This window comes from Phaethon aethereus, assembly GCF_964289735.1.
Source record: "Phaethon aethereus genome assembly, chromosome: 28".
NCBI lineage: Eukaryota > Metazoa > Chordata > Aves > Phaethontiformes > Phaethontidae > Phaethon > Phaethon aethereus.
The window spans coordinates 1,267,308-1,287,079 of record NC_138604.1 but is presented as its reverse complement, the minus strand read 5'-3'; the positions used below and the strand labels follow the sequence as shown (position 1 = coordinate 1,287,079).

Genomic DNA, 19,772 nt, shown 5'->3' with positions numbered 1-19,772 from the left:
GGTGAGGTGTAATTAATATCGCGGAGTAATTACACGGTTACTTCATCTGTTTAAAAATATATAAATAGCCTCTGCTGAGTTTTCATTGAAAGCAGCAAACAGCAGCCCCAAAGCCAGAGACTGGCAGCAGCAGGCAGGGCCCCGTGCGAGGACCTGGCAGAGCCCGAACGCGACCCTGGGGCAGAAAAAGGGGGAAATGGTGAAAGCAGAATAGAAAATGGCTGGTTCCAGAAGTAGCCAGGTGATGCCCAAGGGGATCTCAGGAAGCTGAACACTGGCAATAAAAAAAAAACCAAAAAAAAACCCAACCCCAAACAAACCAAAACAAAAAAAGGCGTGAGGGGCTGCGCTTCGGCAGGCGCGGGCGGGGGCTAACGCCGGCGCCGCGCCGGTGCCGCGTGGCGCTGCTGATCCCCACCAAACCCAGCGGAAGGCGATGGGCTTTGTTTTAAACAGATGAAGTGCCTGCCCCCGCTACTACATCACTTGCCAGCGAGCCCCGGCTCGACCCCGGAGGATTCGGCACTGCCAGCTGGGCTGGAGCGCGGACGTTCCCGGTGCGAGCGGAGGTGGTTGTAGCTGACGGGCTTTTTTCATCCAGCAGTTCCGAGGCCGCTGCAAAGAGCCCAGTGGCTTCCCAAAATGCTGGCGGGGGGGAGGTCCCGGGCGGGCAGCGACGTTAGCACCTGGAGACCCCCCCGGCGCCTGGGCTGGCCCGCCAGCCCCATCGTTGGCCGTCGCCGCAGCGGCTGGGGCAGCGCCGGCCCCGCAGCCCCACACGCTTTAGGCACTGCTTTCCCGGCCCCGGCACGTGTCTCCGGCCACAACGTGACACCAAGGACCAGAAAGAAGAGTCCCTTGTTCTGCCTGGGCAGAAAACACAGCTCCGGAGAACCCCCCGGGCAGGGTACGGCCACTGTCACCTGCCCGGCTACGGCAGGCGGGGGGTCGTCTGGGTCCTGGTAAGGAGGCGGGATGGAGCACGGGCAGCGCAGGTCAGAGCCCGCGCAAGAAACCGCCGCGTTGGCGTCTGCCCGGCGCGGCTTTGCGATGGCGAGAGGGGCCGGGGCGAGAGGAGCCGGGGAGGAGAACTCTCCCTCTGGTGTCTCCATTGCTTCAGTGCTTCTGACTCGTTGTTTTGTTTTGTTTTCAAATGTGAAGACCTGAGATTGAGCGTGGGTTTTCCGTCTGCCACCGGACGCCGTGGCGCGGGCTCGCCCGAGGCGTCGTCTGCCGTCCCCTTCCTTCACCACGTGTAGAGGCACCTGAACGGGGATGCGATTCCCGATACCGAGGCGTTGGCAAAGCTCCGAGCGTCGCTCGGCGCCGCCGGTCCCACCGGCTGCGGCCGAAGGGTCCTGCGACGGCTCGAGGACCAGAAGAAAGTCCACGGAGACCTCGGGACCTGTGCGGGAACGCTTCCCCTGTCCGTGGGGGGCTGCGTTTTAGCAGCTGCTTGAGCTCGTGTAAGGGGTGGGGAAGGAGGTGGAACTGACCCCGATGGGGCTCTCGGAGAGAGGAGTTTGGGGGGTGCCCCCCGGCACGCCGACCCCCCGCGCCTCCAGGACGGCGGCGAGCAGCCGCTGCTGCTGCTGGCGCAGCATGTCGGCCATCAGCAGCGGCAGGGAGTTGAAGCTGGCGCTGAGCTGCTCCAGTTTGGACTCCAGGCTGCCGATCTGCTTCTCCAGGTCCTCGCTGCGGTCGTTGAGCTCGGTGATGAGGTCGTACATCACGTTCTGCATCTACGGGGCGCGGGGGGGACACAGAGGGGACAGGCGGAGGGGTTAGTGCCACTGCCGCTGGCAGAGCCCAGCCCTTTAACCCCTTTAACCCCGTTTTAACCCCGAGAGCCGCCCTGTCTCAGCCCCTCCGGCCGCTCGCGGGCGCGCCGACCGCAGCTTGGCTCGCCCCGGGACGCGGGCACGAGGAAAGCCGGCCTCCGCGCAGCAGAGGGGAGAGGGGCGGCCGCCCCACGCTGCCGAGTGACGGCAGCCCTGGCTGCGGCGGCGTAAGGGGGTGCGGGGGGCAAAGACCTTTGCTGGAAGCAGGGTGACCCCCTCGCCAGCCCCCGGCTCGTGTCTGCGGTTCTCCTCCCGCCTTGCGAGGGCGGCCGTCCCGCAGCCGCGACTCCCGGCTGACGTCCCCCGAGCCGCGGCAGTTTTCCCACGCCCGAGAAACGCTCGGGCAGCCCGGCTGAGCCGCGAGGTGGCCGTCGGGACTTGCCTTCGAGAGGTCGACCAGGGTGTTGGCTTGGTCGCTCAGCTTCCTCTGCTCCATCTTCACGCTCCGCAGCCTGGGGAGGAGAAACGAGCAACGCGTCTGCGCCCGCTCCCCAACCGCAAAGCGCAGCCGGACACCCGCGTGCGCCCCGGGCACCGGGAAACCGTCCCCGCGCCCTTGCCAGGGGCTGGACCACCATTTCCCCGAGGCCGGGGCTCAGCATCCCCCCAGCCCTCCCGTCTGGCACGCGGCCCCTTACTGGTGAATGGCTTGGAGGAACTTCCTCTGATGCTTCCTGACTTTGGCGTGGTCGATCTTCTTCAGCAGCTTGGTGTGCTTATAGATCAGCCACGTTTCCCGCAGCACGTTGGCCGCCGCGTTCTTGATCTGTAAAAGGAGAGTTGGCTGCAGGTCGCCGGCCCCGGCTGTGCCGGCGCGCAGGATTTCACAGAGACTCCGGTCTGGCTCTGCCGCGAGCTGCTGCTCCGTGAGCCAGCGCTGCAAGAGCGCTCGACGCGCCCCAGCTGGAGCAAGGCGCGCGGCTCCGCTCCCGCACGCTCTCCCGCGCCTTCGCAAGGGACCGCGGGCAGCTCCAACGGAGCAGAGCTGCCTGCACCGAGCGGCGGCTCCCGGCCCCGGGTGCGCCCGCGTCCCCATCCTACCCCGCGCTGCCGCCGCCGGGCTCCTCGCCTGCGCCTGAAGCTGTACCCTAAACCTCGCGAAAAAGGAAAAACCCCCAAGTTTTTCGCAACGCCCTCATCCGTTTGCCAGTCCTGGCTGGGCTGCCGGCACGAGGACGCAGCTTCCGCAGGCTCCCCGGCTAAACCGCGGCTCTGCCGCTCGCTCCAAGACGAATTGGCCGCCGGCTGCCTGGCAGGTCCGTACCCGTGCCCACGGGAGCGGGGCCGACGGGCTCTTTGCTTTCCCGGTCCGGCCGCCCTGAGGCCCCCGACTGTCCCCGGGGCGCGAGGGCTCCTGCTGGCACCCGGCTCCGCCTGGGGCTCTGCTCCCCGGGGCGAAGCAGGGTTCCCCGGCCTCTGGGCCGCTCTGCGGGGATGGAAACCGCGGAATCCTCGCAGTGTGGCTCTTGTCTGCGGCAGGCGCGGTGCCGAATCGCCGAAATCCGTTTGTCTTCCTGACACCGAGCTACATGAGATCATGTTCCGCAGGAGAGAGTCCGTATCCTCCCAGGGGAAAAACACCAGGCTTTTCCTCTCGGGGTGCGGCCGAGCGTCCTGCATCGCCTAAATCCCCGGTGCAGAGCTGGTGCCATTTGCTTTCGCCATAATGCTGCTGCCTGCGCTGCGTCCAAGGCACTTGGACACCTTCATCCCGCCGTGGCGCCTGCGGGACTCCCACCCAGGGGTGCCGACACCTTCCTTCCGCCGCGATAGCCGGCATCCCCACCTCCCGCCGCACGGTACGGCCCCCCCGCTCCCGCCACCCCCTGTGGCACCTTACCCGCTTCGTCAGCTGCGTGTCCATCATGAAGTTGTGGACGTGCTTCTCGGCTTTGGTGAGCTCCAGCTTCCTGGCCACCACAGCCACCACCAGTGCTGTGCAGCCGGCGCCCTGCGCAGGGACATCCGTCACGACATCACCGTCATCCTCCGGCACCCTCGTACAACGGCGGCACTCCCGCCCCCACCGCTGCAACTCCCTCATTCCCTAAAGCTCCGTGGCCCCCACCCACATCATCCTAACGAGGAGACATCATGGAACCTGGGTGTCCTTGAGCGGCTGATGACGTGCGGGGTAATCGCGCCAGGGCCGGTTCCCGAGCGCGGCGGTCAGCCCTTGCCTCCCCGGCGCCCGCCGGAAACGGCCGGGCTAAGCCTGCTCACCGGTGCCACCACAGGCTGGGGACCTGCCCCGTGCCGGCACCCTGCGGGATGGGGACCTGCTCCCACGAGGGGTCTGGGCTGGGGGAGCCGTGAGGAAGAACCGGGCAACCTGGAGAAGGGGAGCCCCGAATCGCCAACGGCGGCGGCTGGGAGCTCGCTTATCCCGGCGCTTAGGGCCAGTTCTGCCCCGTGGCCGTCACCTCCAGCACGCGTTTGTCTTTGGAAGGCGAAGGCGCCGAGCCTCCGCTCCCTGCGGTGCTCCTGCGCTCTGCCCGCTGCTGCCCGAACCGTCTGAGCCGCTCCCCGCTCCCGGCACCCACCGCTTCTCTCTTCCCGGCGGGGTGGCCGCCCCCAGCGGCACGGCTCGGGCAGCCCCGGGGAGCCCCCCGGCCCCGGCAGTCGCAGAGGGTCCCCGGCCGCGCCGCGGGGGGCCGTGCTGCCAGATGGGCACTAGGATGGGGGTACGCTTTGCTGGTGCCTCGGTTCAAAGTAACCGCTGGCGGGGGGCACTCCGGGAGCCCCCAGCACCGGGACGCCCGTGGCCGAGCTGGCGGCTGCTCCCCTGCGCGGCGCTGCCGGGAAACACCGTGCCCCCCCCCCCCCCAGTAGGGATTTTCTCCCTCGCTCGGCTCCTATCGACAGCATCAGCCTCGCCGGCGCCCGACCTCATACGAGGCAGATCAAAGACTCGCAGATAATATAAAATTAATACCCGCCAGCGGAGCCGCCTCGGCTGACGGCTCTCGCGGGGCGCAGAGCCGCGGAGCTGAGCCCAGCGGGTGCCAGGCGCCAGCTCGGGCTGCACCGGCTGGGAACGGGGGACAGGGATGGCTCTGGCCCCAGGGCTGGGAGCTGAGAGGGGCAGAGCCGGGGTACCGGGGACCGGATCGGATCCGCGGAGCAGCCGTGACCTCTGGCCGCTCCTTCGGCCACCCTGGCTGGGAAGCCCCACAAGCCGGGACATCTCACGGGCGTCTTGGAGCAGAGGGGGGACGATGCCGGAAACGAAGCCGGTGACGCCCGTGGGAGCGCGGCGGGGTGGAGGGCTCCCAGCTGGCCCCGGCTCTCGGCAGGAGCATTTGGGATCACTCTGGGTGATGGAAGCCGGGCGGTGTGAGCGGGGACGGCCAAGGGATGCTCGGGGGCCCCTCTGCTCCCTGGGGACACCCCTGACCCGGCCACGATCCGGCTCCCCCCTCCCTCACCAAACGTGAGCCCAAATCCACCCCAAATTCACCAGCAGGGACTGCGGGGTCGGGGACGGGCTGGTGTCCCACGCTGCGCCCCGCGGGACTGCAGCACCCACCAGGCTCGCGCCCCGCCTGCGCCACCACCTCCTTAACCAAAGCGCCACGTCCTGCTCGTTACCGTGCTTACAGTAATTGCAATTAGAGCTCCCAGGCTGCGAGACACCGGAGCCGAAGCCGCTGCACCTCGTGCAAGGCAAGGGAAGCGGGTCCCTGTAAAATCTGGCGGCTCCGCTGCTGCAGCGGGGACAGGCAGAGCCCGCGGGATGGGCCACCGGCTCGGCACAGCCCTTACCATGATGCCGGTGAGCAGGCAGACACCCTTCCCGCAGTAGGTGTGCGGCACCATGTCGCCGTAGCCGATGGAGAGGAAGGTGATGGAGATGAGCCACATGGCACCCAGGAAGTTGCTGGTTACGTCCTGCTGGTCGTGGTACCTGCCAAGGAGACCCGGGCATCAGCGTCAGGGCAGGGGACGGGACAGCTGCGGGGAGCACCGGCGGCACCGGGGCACAGCGACTCCGCTGGCACGAGGCTGAGCTGTGCAAGGGGGGACAGGGATTAACAACGTGGCAGGATGTCTCAGAGCGGCAGCGGTTGCGCAACGTCTGGCGCGGGAAAACCCACATGGACAAAATCGGAGCAAAAACTCTATGGAAAGGACTTCTGCTTTCGGTCAGACCCGGCGCCACACCCCGGTCCCGCCGGCTGCGTCCCCACTGCCACGTGGTGCGACGGCGAGAGCCAGCTGATGGGAGAAACGGTCCCCAACCGCGCCAGCTCACCGCCGGCACCCTCCTCCGCCGCGGCTCGGGCTGAGCCCGCTCCCTCTGTGCCACCGCGGGGGACGGTGCCACCAGTGGCCCCGGCAGAACCGCTGGGGCCGGATCCTGCTAAGCCTCCGGCACGCGCTCGGCTCTCAGATGGCGCGGGGAACACGCTCGAGATAAAGCACGCGTGGCGCAGCCACGGCTTCAGGGATGCTGTGAACTTTCCATGGCCGTGTCCCTGCCGAGCTGCGAGGTCAGCGACTGCTCCGGCTGGCCCGGCAGCCAGCTGCAGCTTTTCCGGCAAACACGCAACCGGGGGCCCCGGTTGCCTCCGGCTCCCCAGGGCCAGCGTGAGCCCGGCCAAGCCGCATGGGGATGCTCGCCGGGGAACGCAGCGCTGGCTCCCGGCGGTGGAGCAGGGGCTGGCCCAGCCCGCAGCGGGATTCAGCCCCACGCTCAGGAGTGGAGAGGGGCTGGCAGCACCGTCACCCCGCCGTGGGCAGGACGGTCACCCTCCCGCCTGCACGCGTCCCTCTCTCCAGCACGCTTCTCCCAGCCTCCTCACGAAATCATCAGAGGAAAACCAGATGGAGCTTTTGGCAATTCCCCCTGGTTCATCCCAGCTCCCCGCTCCCAGAGCAGTTGGGTTTTCTCCTCTTCCGAAACGTTTTCCCCCGCAAGCAACCGGAGACTCGAACGAGATGCTGGCGCACAAGAAAGCGTCCTCCGCCACGGCGAGAGCCGCCGCCGCGCTCCGGGCAGCGCTGGCCAGGGGAGCCGGAGCCCGTCACCGCGGCCACGGCGGGGCTCCCCAAAATCCCAGCGCCGGCAGGGGCGCGCGTCCCCCATCCCGGCCAGCGGGCTGTGAGCCCTCGAGCCACGGGGACGACCCTGGGAGCATCGTGCTGGGCAAGGGGATTACGGCGCAGCCGGACAGGCAGATGCTTTCTCTTCCGAGAAGCTCTTTGAGCAGAAGGAGCTGATAAACGGGGGGCTGGCACGCGCCGTGGCCGGCGCGGGCGGGAAGAGGGCTGCCGCCACCGGGTAGACCCCGGCGCCGGCTTCCGCTGTCCCCTCGTCCAGCTGCCCCACCAAAGGCACAGCCGCTCCCTGCCGGCGGGTCTGCCCCGAGCATCGCCCCCGTCCCGTGCCGCCCCACCGCCGAGCGGAGCGTCGCCGCGCCAGGATGCTGCGGCGGCACTGGCTCGGCCGGACCGACCCCGTCGCTCTGGGCAGCACCGCTGGGGACCCCCGGGCCGGCTGCGCCCTCACCCCGGGGAGCGGGGCCAGCTGCACGCGGGTGCCCACGTGCGTGCCGTCGGCGGGCAGGGCCGGCAGCGCCGCCGGCACCGCAGGCAGCTCCGCACGGCGGCCGGGCGAGCGGGCGAGGTTGCTAAGCGACTCGCTGCCTTCGGAGAGCTGCGGCCTCCCGGCGCACACGGGCGGACGCCCGGCAGCGGCGCTGTGCCCGCGGGCACTGGAGCAGCCCACGGTGCCGAGGGCGCGTGCCACAGCCGGGCCGCCCCAGCCCGGGGACCGCGTCTGGGAGCAGCACAGCCATCCCTCAGCCACCCGGCCCCAGCGGGTGCTGGTCAGGGATGGCCCCGCAAGCCACGGCAAACTGGTTTCCGGCACCAGTGCGGCAAGCTGCCATCGGTGGGGACACGGGGACACGTCACGGCAGCTGTGGCACCGGTGATCTGCAGCGCCTCGTCCGCATCATTTCTATTTATTTTTGTCCCTGATGGTTCTTTATTTACATTGGATTTTCCAGCCTAATCCCCCCAGGTGCGGCATCAGCTCCCCGCGCATCCCCGGGAGCCTGTCCGCCCGCTCCCCGTTTAGGAGGCACAAATAAAAATCTGCCAAACACAATTAAGCAGCGCACGACCATGCAGCGCATCCTGAGAGCATCACTGGGGGAGACAGGACGGCAAACGCAGCCTGTAAAAGCTCGTAAAATCTCAGCACGCCGCTCTGCTCCGCTGCCGTGGTACTTAAAGCTCCTCCGAGCCCCTTCACGGGGTGACCAGCGCGAGGGGTCCCACTCTGGGGAAGGAGAGGGGTGTCCTTCCTCCCCCCTTGCAAGCACCCAGAAGCTGGGTGTCCTATGGGACACCGGGGTGCTGGCGGGCGCGATTCCTCGTGCTTCGGTTCGGAGGATGGCGTGAGGCTGCCACAACACCGCAAAGGCATTTCACGTGATCCAGTTAATCCGCGGACACCAAACCGTAACACGCACTCACTCGTCTCGGCCGCTTCCCGGCGGACCAGGCTCCGAGAGCCCTCTGGGGCAGTTAGCCGCGCTCCGACGGCGGCACGGCGGCGAGCTCAGCCTCCTGGGGACAGGACACAGGATGCCCTGTGGGGGACCTGCCCTCCCTGCCCCAGGACGGATGGGTGCCGCCGGCACCGTGCACCGCAGCCGGGGAGAAACCCCTCCGGCGCAGCGCTGGGGTGGGCTGAGGGTTCTCAGCCACAGCCCCCCCGGTTCTCTTCGGGGGGCAAAGAGGTGCCGGCGCATCCCCAAGACACGGAGGCACAGCGGTACCCACCGGAGCCGGTCGCCACAGCAACCCCCGCACCGAGCACGCTGATGCCGGCGTGATGCCATCCAGCGCTGGGTTTGTCACCGCGGTGTTGTCATGGCAGTCACTCGCAGCGACACCAGAGCCCGAGCCAGGCGCTGCCGCTCGCCAGCCTCGCGGCACCTCCAGCCTCTCCCCGCACACAGCGCCCCGAGCGCCCACCGCTCCCCAGCCGCCCCCCTGGGGCTGCCGCGCCGGCCGGCACCGCGCGCCGTCCCCTCGCAGGGGGACCCTACCTGTCCCCCGGCGCCGCGCTGCGAGGACAAGGCTGTCCCTGCCTCTGCCTCCTGCCCGGGGCGGGGGCTCGTCGGCGGGAACCCGCGGCTGCCGAGCCCCTGGATCTCTGCATCCCTCTCACAGGGCGCCAGGACGTCACCGCTCCGCTGAGCGGCCCGAAGCGCCGCGCACCTTGAACCGCCGCGCGTGCCGAACGGCCCCCGCAGCCCCAGCCCCTCTCACCTCTCGCACACCCGCACCGTCCATGCAGCGATGATCCAGAGGGAAATGCTGAAGACCAGCAGCACCGTCCCGGGGCAGATGGTCATGAGAGTCTTCATGACGAAGCGAGTGTTGAAGTTGATCTTGTTGAGCGCGCCGATGCTGCGCGAGGAGGCGTCGGTGAAGAGCTTGCTGTGCAGCAGCATCACCCGAGCGATCAGGTAGAGACGCAGGAACATGGGGATGGACAGGATGATGTCCACGTCCGCCTCTGCCCGAGAAGGCGTGTAGGAGAAAGCCAGGCGGGCTGTCCAGAAAAATTTGTACTCCCCGGGGATGGGGTGTATGGCACAAACCAGCATCTCCAGGCTGATGTAGAGGATGCGCTCGTATGTCATCGCTATCCGCCAGTCGTCGGCTCCGTTGTCGATCACAAAGAGCTACCGGGATGCAAAACCACACGGTCACCGGCAGCCCTGACCCTGCCCCACCAGCATCCCGCCACGGGCAGCGGGGGAGACCGACACCGGAGCCCTGCGGAGCCGGCGGTGGCTTCGGCCAGGAGGGCTGGGGATTAGCAGGGAAGGAAAAGGTGGGAATGAGCCTTTGCCACCCGCTCTGCGGCTCGGCCCGCGTGCTCAGGGGACGGTTACGGTGCTGGGGACACCCCAGAGGGCTTTAGCGTGCCCGGCCTTGAGCACACACCCAGCATGGGGACAGGTCGCTCCGACCCGCTCCCACACACCGGCTGGCAGCAGCCCGCGCCCCGGCACGGGCCCCTCACCCGGCGCACCGAGACGGGTGAGCCGCGGTGCCACAGAGCACCGGCACGAGCCGCCCTGGCCCATCGCTCCCGCTGGCGCTGCGCCGGTGTCACCGACAGCCACCGTGCCCCGCGTGCCGGGGCAACTTTCGGGGAGGGAACGCCGCAGCTGGAGCACCCGGCCGCTGGCAGCGATGGGATCCGATTGTCATAGCAACCGCCGCTTCCTGCCGGGTACCGGCTCCTCTCCCACCGCTGGCAACAGAGTCGGGGATGGCAGCTCCGGCTGGCTCCTCCGGGATGCTGCCAGACCCCTGGGGGTCACCCACCCCGGCAGCCTCAGGAGGGACCAGCCAAGACAGGACATCGGCTGGTCGCCGGCGCGCCGAGGACACCGGTGTCACCTGCAGCAGCAGGGACACGCTCAGGCAAAGACTTTGCGCTTTGGCAAAGACGCTGCCGGGAAGGCATCCAAGGGGAACGCGGCAGCTGGCGCTACCGTCACCGACGCGTCCTCGACCCCGCAAAGCGCGGAGCGACCCCGGCTCGTCCTGGGGGCCGGGAGCTCCCGCAGCTGCTCCAGCCCGGGCGGTGGGTGGGAGCGCGGCCCCGGCTGGCGCCGCGCCCGGGAACAAGCCTCCCGCCTTGCCGGAGGCCCTGGAGCACCTGTGCCAGCCACCTCGCCGGCACGGCACACACGGGGCTCTCCCTGGGGACAGCCAGAGCCGCCGGGACTGACTCATGGAGCAGCCGTCCCCGGCCACCTCCCTTTCTGTTTGGAAAGCTCCGCTCCTTTTAGCTGCTTTGTTTGAGAAATTGTTTATAAAACCGCTCCAAGCTGTCAGGGGAGATCCTCGGGCGGTTAGCAAGCTGACAGCCCATTCCTTCCTGGAAAAGGGTGTTAAAAATAAACAAATTAGCAAAAGGAACAAGGCAGGGAGCCTTCTGACTGCGGGGGGGGGTTTGCAACGGGCCAGGTCGGGGAGGGGAGGGAGAAAGGGCAGATTCGGGCAGGGTCCCCCCGCGCCAGCCCCTCTCAGCCCTGCACCTGCGGCGCATCGCTGCGGGTTTCCATGGAAACGCCAGCGCGGTCCAGCGGGACCCGAGGGGGCATCCCCAGTACCCCCAGCACCAGCTCCGGCAGGGGAAGGAGCAAACCCCCCAGCCCCCCCCGGCCGGAGCCGGCAGCCTCGCCAGCGCTGTGCTCCGTCACGCGCAGCGGCGATAAACACGGCGCCGGGCTCGGCGCCGCCCCGGGGCGCCGCGGCGGTGGCAGACCCTGCCCCGGGGTGCGGACCAGAGCCATCTCCGGGGCGTCGAGAGCCCGGTGCCGCCGGGAGCGGGTCAGCCCCTGCCCGTGGGTGCACGGAGGGCGAGGACCCGGCGGCGCGGCCGGCAGCTCCGCACGCGCTCGGCCCTAACGAAGAGCAAGCGACGCGCAACGAGCAGCGGCAGCAGAAGGCAAAGCTGAGGCGCTGGGGGGGAGGATCCTGTTCACCTGCAGCCCTGGCTGGCAGGCGATGGGCTCGGGGACACCCTGGGGACCCGCTGCCGTCCCAGCCCCTCGGGTGACATGACAGTGGGTGTAGGCAGCCTGGGGAGGGGGCAGGCAGGACCCCAGCAACTGGATCCAGGACCCCAGGCAGAGCGATGCCCCGGAGAAACTGAGGCACGGGGAGAGCTGCAGATGTCCCGAAGGGCTCGGCAATTAACGCAATTAATACTGAGCGAAGGGGCCGAAGCCGCTGCCTGGTCTTCCCCGGCGGCCGGGGAGCCCCAGCAGTGTCACGGCAGGGCGGGCGCAGCCCCCCCTTCGGCAAGAGGTGAGGATTTATTCTGTCAGCCCCGCTTCCACCCCGGCCGGATTATCAGCAATCCCAGTATAAGCACCTAAGAGATCACAGGGCGATCAGCGACCGGCACGGCTTTGTCTGCGGCAAATCAAGTCAAACCGATCTCATCCCCTTCCCTGCCAGCGCACCCGGCCCGACCGGACCGCGGCAAGGCTCAGCGCCCGCGCCAGTACGGCGCGCGTGCTGGGGGACCGGCACCCCACGGAGGGACGGACGGCAGCGGGGCTCGCGGCTGGGGCGCGGGCGGAGCGGGGGGAGAGGCGGGAGGCCCCGCGCCGCTCGGGTGGACGCCGCGTTTGCACAACCCGCTCCCAAGAACAACAAGCGGAGGAAGCCGGCGAGCGCTGGGGCACGGTCCACCCGGCTGACCCCAGCCGCCGCTACCCCGGGGTAAACATTATTCTAGCAAAGCCCAGAGTACTCAAATATTTGCTTTGAGCGACCCACCGCTGGGCTCGGTCCCACGCAGGCAGCAGGCAGGCAGGGAGCCGGACGCCTGCCTGCAGCCCCCCAGCCAGCAAAGCTGCCCTGTCTCCCGGCCTCGAGCGGGACGAGGTGGGATCTTTGGTGCTCCAGAACACCGGGGGCTTCGGCGACCCTTCCCGAGATGCTCCTTCCGCCCGTCCATTGGGTCCTCCCGTCCCCAAAACACGCCGGCATTGCGCCGAAGCTACATCCCACGGGGAAGCGCAGCCTTCCCGGAGCAAAGCGGGAGCCCTCTCATTTCCCAGCAAAGCCAGGGCGGGCAGGGAGGAAGAGAGTGGGCAGCCCTGATTAGGAAAGGATTTCGCAGCTTTCCTTGGCACCTCAGCTGGTCTGAGTCCTTCCTGGCTGCAGCCTCCCCCGGCCGCCGGCAGCTCCGCCGGGCACCCTGCGCCCGGGCAGCCCCCTCGCCGCCTCGCCTCGCTTGCCCCCCAAGGCCCCTCGCTGTCCCCCGAGACCCCGGCAAGGAAGGAGGAGGCTCCGTGCAGGCTGCGAGCTCGGGTACCGCATCCCCGCGGGGTCCTGGCAAACCTCGCGGCCCACCCCAGCCACCCGCGCCGGCGGCCCCTCGCTCGGCACCGGCGACGCCGGGACCTACCTGCACCTCCCGCGTGTGGTAGGCGATGATGAGGCCCAGCAGGATGACGGTGGAGAGGCTGATAAGGCATTTCAGGGCCAGGGAGAACATGGAGTCCTGCAAGGCAAGAGCAGGGCGGGCGTTAGTGGGGACACGGCCGCGGGACCCTGCCAGTGCTGGCCGCAACACCGTGCTCGGCACCCCCAGAGAGACACTGCACCCCCCAACCCCTTCTTCCCCCCGACACCGGCACTTCGGCCACCCAGCTCCCTCCCTGAGCGCCTCGCCACGGTAGCGAGGGCGCTGCCGGCACCACCGGCACCACCGGCACCGCAGGCACCGCAGGCACCGCAGGCACCGCAGCCCTTTCTCCAAAACGTTTTCTTAATCTGATTCTGCCAAGTGTAATTACCAGCCTTCCCTCGCTGGGACGCGCGACGCCAGCACCCCGCCTGCATCCGACACGAGTCCAATATTATGGCACCCTAACGGATGGTCTAATTAGACCCACCTGCTAATTAGCTTGATGTAAATTAAACCAGCCCCTGATTCACTGGTGGCCGAAGCGGCTGCTCCCCGGGTCCCCGCTGGGAAGCGCGGGATTCACTGTCCCCTCCCATGGGCTCCCCTCCGGACCCCATTTCCGTCGCCAGCAAGCTCACGCTGCTGCCAGCCGCGGTCCGGCCCCGCCGGCGCCAGGGCACCCGCCGAGCACCGGCAGCCCCTCGCCAAGGTCTCCTCTCCGAACCAACCTGCCCAGCCACCGCACCCACCCCACACCTCCACCCCATCCCCAGCATGCTGAGACCCGGCACGCTCACGGCACGCCACACCCCTCCTTTGCTGCCCAGTGCGCCGGGCTGCCTTCGGCCTCGCTCCTCTTCCTCTCCCCAGCATTCCCCATCCCCGGGGGTATTTAAACGTGGAGAAGGGACTACTTGCCGCGGAGGCGGTGGCGCATTGTTAACGACTTGGCTCCAGCCACGCAATTGTGTGGATATAATGGCTGGTGCTGAGAGAAGTGCCGGGGACCAAACAACGGCTATTAATAGGCAACCTCCGAGGCAGGGCTCACGCCAAGGCCGCGCCGGCCAGACCCTTCCCGGGGACACTAATCCTGCCTGCCCAAAGCACGGGGACCCACCGGCCCTCCTGGCAAGCGTTATTGGCAAAGGCTGCTGCACACCCACCACGATCGCCGATGCCTCCTGCCAGCGCCGGGTCTGGAGGGACCCGGCAGGAAGAGCCGCTGCTGGATCCCACGCTCGCAGCAAACAACAGAGGCGAGCTCGGCCGAACCGCGCCGACGCCTCGGCACCCCCGGCACGCATCCTCCCCGCACCATGCAGGCGGCGGGATGCTTCGCCCTGGCGGTGCCGCGCAGCCTGCTTGCGGCTCTGGGAAGCGGCGGTGCCGTCCTGGAGGCAGGAGAGGCCCCATCCTGCCCACGCTCGAGGGACAGGCAGAGAGCAGGCAAAACCCGGTCGCTGCGGCTTCACTTTCTGGCTCAGCCCCGGCACCCTCCAGCCCGGGGAGCACAGGGTGGCGCGGCCGCTGGCCATGGGGCAGAGCTGGAGCCAGGCCAGGGCCAGCAGCACCGACATCCCCGTCCGCACGACAGCTGCCGGCCCCAGGCGCTCCTTCTGTCATGGCCACGTCCCTGCCGGCGAGCTCCGGTTTCCCACCCAGGGGCTGCCGGGGGGGATTTATAGACAGTCACCCGCTGCCGCAGCTCCAGCCAAGGGCCCGGGGCGGCCGGGAGCCAGGGACCACCCCTGAACCCTGCGGTTGTCGGCACGAGCATCGCGGCGAGCAGCAGGCGCCAGGGCAGGGGTCGGGGCTGCGGGCGGCTGCACGGCGGCAGCGCTGACTCACGGGGTCTTCCCCAGCTGACACAGCAGCTCGGCGTGCCGAGGCCGGCAAGCGTGGCAGCAGCGCTGCCGGCAACCCGGCGAGGGCGGCCGGTCTCCCCCGGTGCCAGGCACACGGGCCCGGGGAGCCCGGCGACGGCGGCCGCGGCTCAACAGGTAGCGGGTGCGGGTGGGGGACACCCGTTCAGCCCCGCTCCTGCTGAAGGGGAGCGAGAACCGCCAGGGAAGAGGATCCAGCAGCGGAGCCAAGCGAAGCATCCTCCTCTCTCGGCGGGGCAGCCGGGGATGCAGGCTCGGCACCGAGGCATCCCTCCGCCTCAGCCGTAGCAGAGGGAACCGCTGCCGGCGGCCCCCACACTCCCGCCGATGCCGGCAGCTGTGGGCAGCTGGGGCTCAGGAGCCCCCCGCCGCCGGCCAGGCACTTCCGTGGGGAGGCGGCAGGGTCCCCCGCGCCTGTGGGACCCCCAGCAGCGTCCCTTCCTCCCCTCTTCAGCTCCGCCACCTCCTCTGCCCGCGCCGCCCTCCCCACCGCCCGCGCCGGATAACGGCAGGAAGCGGCGAGCCGCCCCTTCCCACCCCGCTCCTTCCCCGCCGCCGGCAGCACTACGGCGCAGGGACCCCCGCCGGATGCCCCCCAGCCCCTTGGCAGCGCCATCCCGCTGACGCCCATGGGTGCCACACATGCCCTGCCGGCGCGGGTGCCGATGCCTTCCCCTCTCTGGATAGGTATAAATAACATGACAGATGTCTATACAAAGAGTTATTCATATCGCTGCCAACCAGCGCAGCCCGGGAGCAGGAGCTGGAAGGGGCGTGGGGGGGAGAATTATAAATAAAAGACACCGTCCTGCAAGAAAAAAAAAAGAAAAAAATGGAAGAAAGGGGTGTGGAGGAGGAGGAGGAGGGGTGGGGGGCTCTGCCACACCGCCGAGGGCACGGCGCCTCGAGGAGTGCCCAGCGAGGCCGGTGACGGGCACCGCAGACCCCGGTGGGTCGGTCCCCAGCGCTGCTGGTGCACGGGGCAGCTCTGCCAGGACCCGGCGCAGCACCCACCCCGGCACGCGCCGGGCAGCACGCGGCCCTGGCGGCCCCCGGCCCGGCGCTCGCCCCGTCCGACACCTGCGGCCACAGCGTCCCTGTAGGGCCCCGGAGCTGCCCCGTTGGCCCCCAGCCAGCCTGTACGACCCCGTCCCACACCGTATGGGGAAACGGCTCCACGCTCACCCCAGTGGGCACCGTCCAGCACCGATGGCCCCACGCCCACCCCCCCGGACCCATCGGTACCTTGGAGTAGAGCCCCCAGGAGAGCTCGGTCTCGATGACCATGACGACGATGCCGAACATGCCGAAGATGAGCGCGTAGTCGCTGAGGCGCTTCCTCTTCTCGAAGAGCGCCCGGCGGTGCCCCAGCCGGTAGCCGATGTTCTGCGCCTTGCGCTTGGGCCCCTTGGCGAAGGCGGCGGGGGCCGGGCGGGCAGGCGGGCGGTCAGGGCGGCGGGCGGCGGGTGCGTGGTTGTCCTCGCGCGAGACGACGATCTCGGGGGGTCCGCCGGCGCCGAAGAGCTGCAAGGGCTGCGCCTCCGGCTCGGCCTCGATGAGGTTCCTGCGGGATGCGCTGAGCCGGCTGAGGGGCTTCATCACCCCCCCGCTGTACTTGCAGGAGCTCATGGCGATCTCGGTGAAGGGGTTGCTGTCCCGCCGGTGCACCAGCGGGCTGGGCTGCCGGTGTTTGCCGCTCCCCGCCCCGGAGCCCGCCGGGTGGTCGCCGAGGTTGAGCTGGCTGCCGTGGCGGGAGGAAGGGTGGAGGGCGGCGGGGGCGGCGGGAGGAGGAGGAGGGGCCCGTAGCGACCCGGGCGAGGAGTGCAACAGGCTGTGCTGGAGCGGCGGGAGCGCGGCGGGGGGCGGCGGCGGTGACCGTTCATCCCCCGGTAAGGGGCAGGGACACCGACCGTCCTCCTCCAGGTCCCCCACGCCCGAATCGTGGAGATGCCCCGATGTCTCCATAACGGCGGTACCGGCGCCGCTTTACCGGGCACCGGCTCCGCTTTACCGGGCACCGGCCCCGCGCGCTGGATCATGAATGGGCGCCGCGCGCTCGCCGCTGCCGCGCGCTCGTCGCCGCCGCCGCCGCCCCCGCCGCCGCCGCCGCCGCTGGCCCGGCCCCGCCGCGCCATTGGCCGCGCCGGGGCTCCCCGCAGGCTGACATCATCCCCGCCCGCTCCCCGCGCCGTGCCCCCCCCCCCCGCGCCCCCGGTTCCTGCCTCTCTGCGGGGTCGTTCGGGACTTGTAGTCCGCCGGGGCGCACCGGCGCCGGTACCGGCGGCGCGGACTACAGGTCCCGAACGACCCCGGCACCGGTTCCACCCATCATCCCTCCCCCGGGGACCCCCCCACGCCCCCGGGGACCCCCCCACGCCCCCGGGGCTCCCGCCGCGACGGCACGGGGAGGGGCCTGTGGGTGCCCAGAGGGGAGCCAGCCACCCCACGGGAGACCCTGGGCGTCCCCCGCAGCCCCCGGGCCCCCCCGGGGCCACCCCCCGTTTGATAAAAGCCCATAATCCCCTTACAGAGGCCAGAGATTACGGGCAGCAGCTGGAGCAGGCGCTGCCGCACTGGGGATGGGTCACCCCATGTCCCCAGCCCCCCCGGGAGATGTCCCCAAGGGGAATCAGGCTCATGCTTGACCCAGGGCTCGCTGCCACAGCGATGGGGTGGGGGGGATAGGACCCTAATCCCCCTCCCCAAGCCCACAGTCCCCCTCTCGCAGCCCCCCAGGGCACCCCCCAGCCGTGCCCAGCTGCTGTGGGAGGACAGCAGGTATTAGGGCAGGAGCCATCTGCTTGGGAAGCGGATAATCCGTGGGGAATTGGCCACTGGAAGCCTATCAAAATACACGAAGAACCCAGCTGGCGCCCCCCCAACCTGGGCAGCGGGAATTAAACTGCACCTCTGGCCCCCCCAAAGCTGAGGAGCCCACACGGGGGGCAGGGGCACAGCAAGAGGGGCACAGCCTGTGTCCCCCGGCCCCGTGTGAAGGTCTCCCACCTAGGGAAATGAGACACGGACCCGGTTCCCCATGTTGGAGCTTTATTTGCAGGGCAGAGAGGGCCGGCACGAGGCAGAAGGGAGGATGCCGCAGGGCCGGGCGGGGGATGCGGTCCTCATGGTCCGGCAGAGGGTCACCGAGCTATAGCCGGCTGCGGAGCGACTGCAGCAGCGTCTCCAACTGCTCGTCCAGGGCTAGCTCGTCCCCGTCGTTGGTGATCACCCAGTCAAAGGCCACTCCCTGGTCCAGGCCACACTCGGACTCGGCATCGTCCACCCCTGGGGAGGAGCAGAGCCTGGGTGAGGTGTCTGAGGTGGGTCAGGATCCATCCGCCCCACCACAGCCTCACCCCTCTGGAGCTGGGGGTGCTTTATTTAAAACCTCCAGCTCCTGAGGACAGCGGCGGAGGCAGCAGAGCCAGGCCCACGGGGCAGCCATGGTGCCAGCACAGCCCCAGGTTTGGCGCCGTGCTTGGGGAAGCAGCGCTTGATCGCTCACTCACCAGCGACGAAGACCCAGTTCCTCCTCCTCCTCGTGTCCTCGGTGGCCACCACCCGCACAGTCTGCACCACATCCCCGTAGACATCCCGGAACCACTCCACATCCGAGAGGCGCCGCGTGTCGCTCACCACCTGCGCGGAGGGCTCCATCGGTGCCCAGCCCGTGCCCCACACCCCCCGCGTCCCCCCCCCCACTCACCCACACGGGCTGTGCTGCACCCTCCACCACCGTCCTGCAGAAGAAGCCGGGGTCGGCACGGCGCTTCTCCTCACCCCAGCGGATCATGTCCTGCCGGTACATCTCCTTGTAGGCACTGGCATCCAGGAGCCGCTGGAAGTCCAGCCCGTGCTCCTGTGGGGAGAAGGGGTCAGCGGGCACGGCCTGTGCCATGGGGCACGGCACGGCCAGGCATGGCACGGCAGCGTGGCATGGTTCAGTACAGCGCAGCATGGCATGATGTGGCGCAGCATGGCACAGCATGGTGTGGCACGGCACAGCATGGTGCAGTATGGCGCAGCACGGCACGGCACAGCGTGGCGCGGCGCAGCACGGCACGGCATAGCGTGGCACAGTGCGGCATGGTGCGGGGCAGCGGGGCACGGCACAGCGCAGTGCAGCGCGGCACAGCTCAGCACGGTCTGGCGCAGCGTGGCACAGTGTGGCACGGCGTGATGTGGCGTGGCACGGCGTGATGTGGCGTGGCACGGCACGGCTCGGCGTGGTGCGGCACGGCGCAGCAGGGTGTGGCAAGGCGCAGCGGGGCACGGCATGGCCGGGGGTACCTTGGCGTACTGCTCCTTGAGGGGCCCGGAGAGGCGCAGGACGGTGCACACGTCAGGGCCCAGCCTGCGGGAGAGGGGTCAGCGGGATGGGCACGGGCACGGGCACGGGCACGGGCACCGCGCCCGGCACCGGCCGGCTCCCCCCGGGCAGGTCCCGGCCTCCCCGCCCCCTGGTGCCGGCTCCGCCCCGCCCGGTGCCGGCCCCGCCCCCCCGCGCCGGCCCCGCCCCCGGTACCGGCTCCGGAGCTCCTCGGCCACGAAGTCCTTCCCCGACTTCCTCTTCCCGCTCAGCAGCAGCACGGCGCGCGGCGCCGCCATTCGCCCGCCCGGCCACGCCCTCGGCCACGCCCTCCGCGCGGGGGAGCCCGCCCCGGTCTAGCCCCGCCCCGGTCTAGCCCCGCCCCCTTCCCGTGACACACCCCCCACGGGGTGGTACGGTCGGAGGAAGGAGCGGGGCCAGGCGTCGCTGACTCCGCCCCCTCGGCGGGCGCCCGCCTCAGGGCGCCCCCTGCAGGGCGGGGCCGGCGCAGCGCTGCGCACCGCAGCGGGGGGTGGGGAGGCGAGGGGGCACCCCAAAATCCCGCTGGGACACGGCGGACCCCTGGCCCACCCCAGCAGCTTTGCCCCCCCCCGCACCCCCTGTACACCCCGTCCCCCCAGCACCCCCTTTCCTCCTTAGGACCCCGTGTCCCTCCTCTGAACCCCCCCTTCCCCCCAGCACCCCCCTCCCCTCCAGCACCCCCTTTTTCCTCACACCAGCACAGCTCTGCCCAGCGGTGACTTTATTGC

General features: G+C 69.4%; 2 protein-coding genes across 2 annotated transcripts; both read right to left on the bottom strand.

Annotated features, from left to right (window-relative positions):
• Window positions 1–1,445: 1,445 nt before the first annotated feature.
• On the bottom strand, window positions 1,446–16,658 carry KCNN3 (potassium calcium-activated channel subfamily N member 3; the record flags this gene model as incomplete). Its single annotated transcript, XM_082011723.1, has 8 exons — window positions 1,446–1,742; window positions 2,224–2,293; window positions 2,480–2,607; window positions 3,682–3,792; window positions 5,607–5,748; window positions 9,129–9,547; window positions 12,805–12,900; window positions 15,939–16,658. The coding sequence occupies 8 exons, from the start codon at window positions 16,656–16,658 to the stop codon at window positions 1,446–1,448; spliced, it is 1,983 nt and encodes a 660-aa protein (XP_081867849.1).
• A 1,183-nt stretch (window positions 16,659–17,841) lies between these two features.
• PMVK (phosphomevalonate kinase) lies at window positions 17,842–19,301 on the bottom strand (the record flags this gene model as incomplete). Its single annotated transcript, XM_082011469.1, has 5 exons — window positions 17,842–17,978; window positions 18,203–18,332; window positions 18,400–18,552; window positions 18,984–19,047; window positions 19,219–19,301. The coding sequence occupies 5 exons, from the start codon at window positions 19,299–19,301 to the stop codon at window positions 17,842–17,844; spliced, it is 567 nt and encodes a 188-aa protein (XP_081867595.1).
• Between the last annotated feature and the right edge of the window lie 471 nt (window positions 19,302–19,772).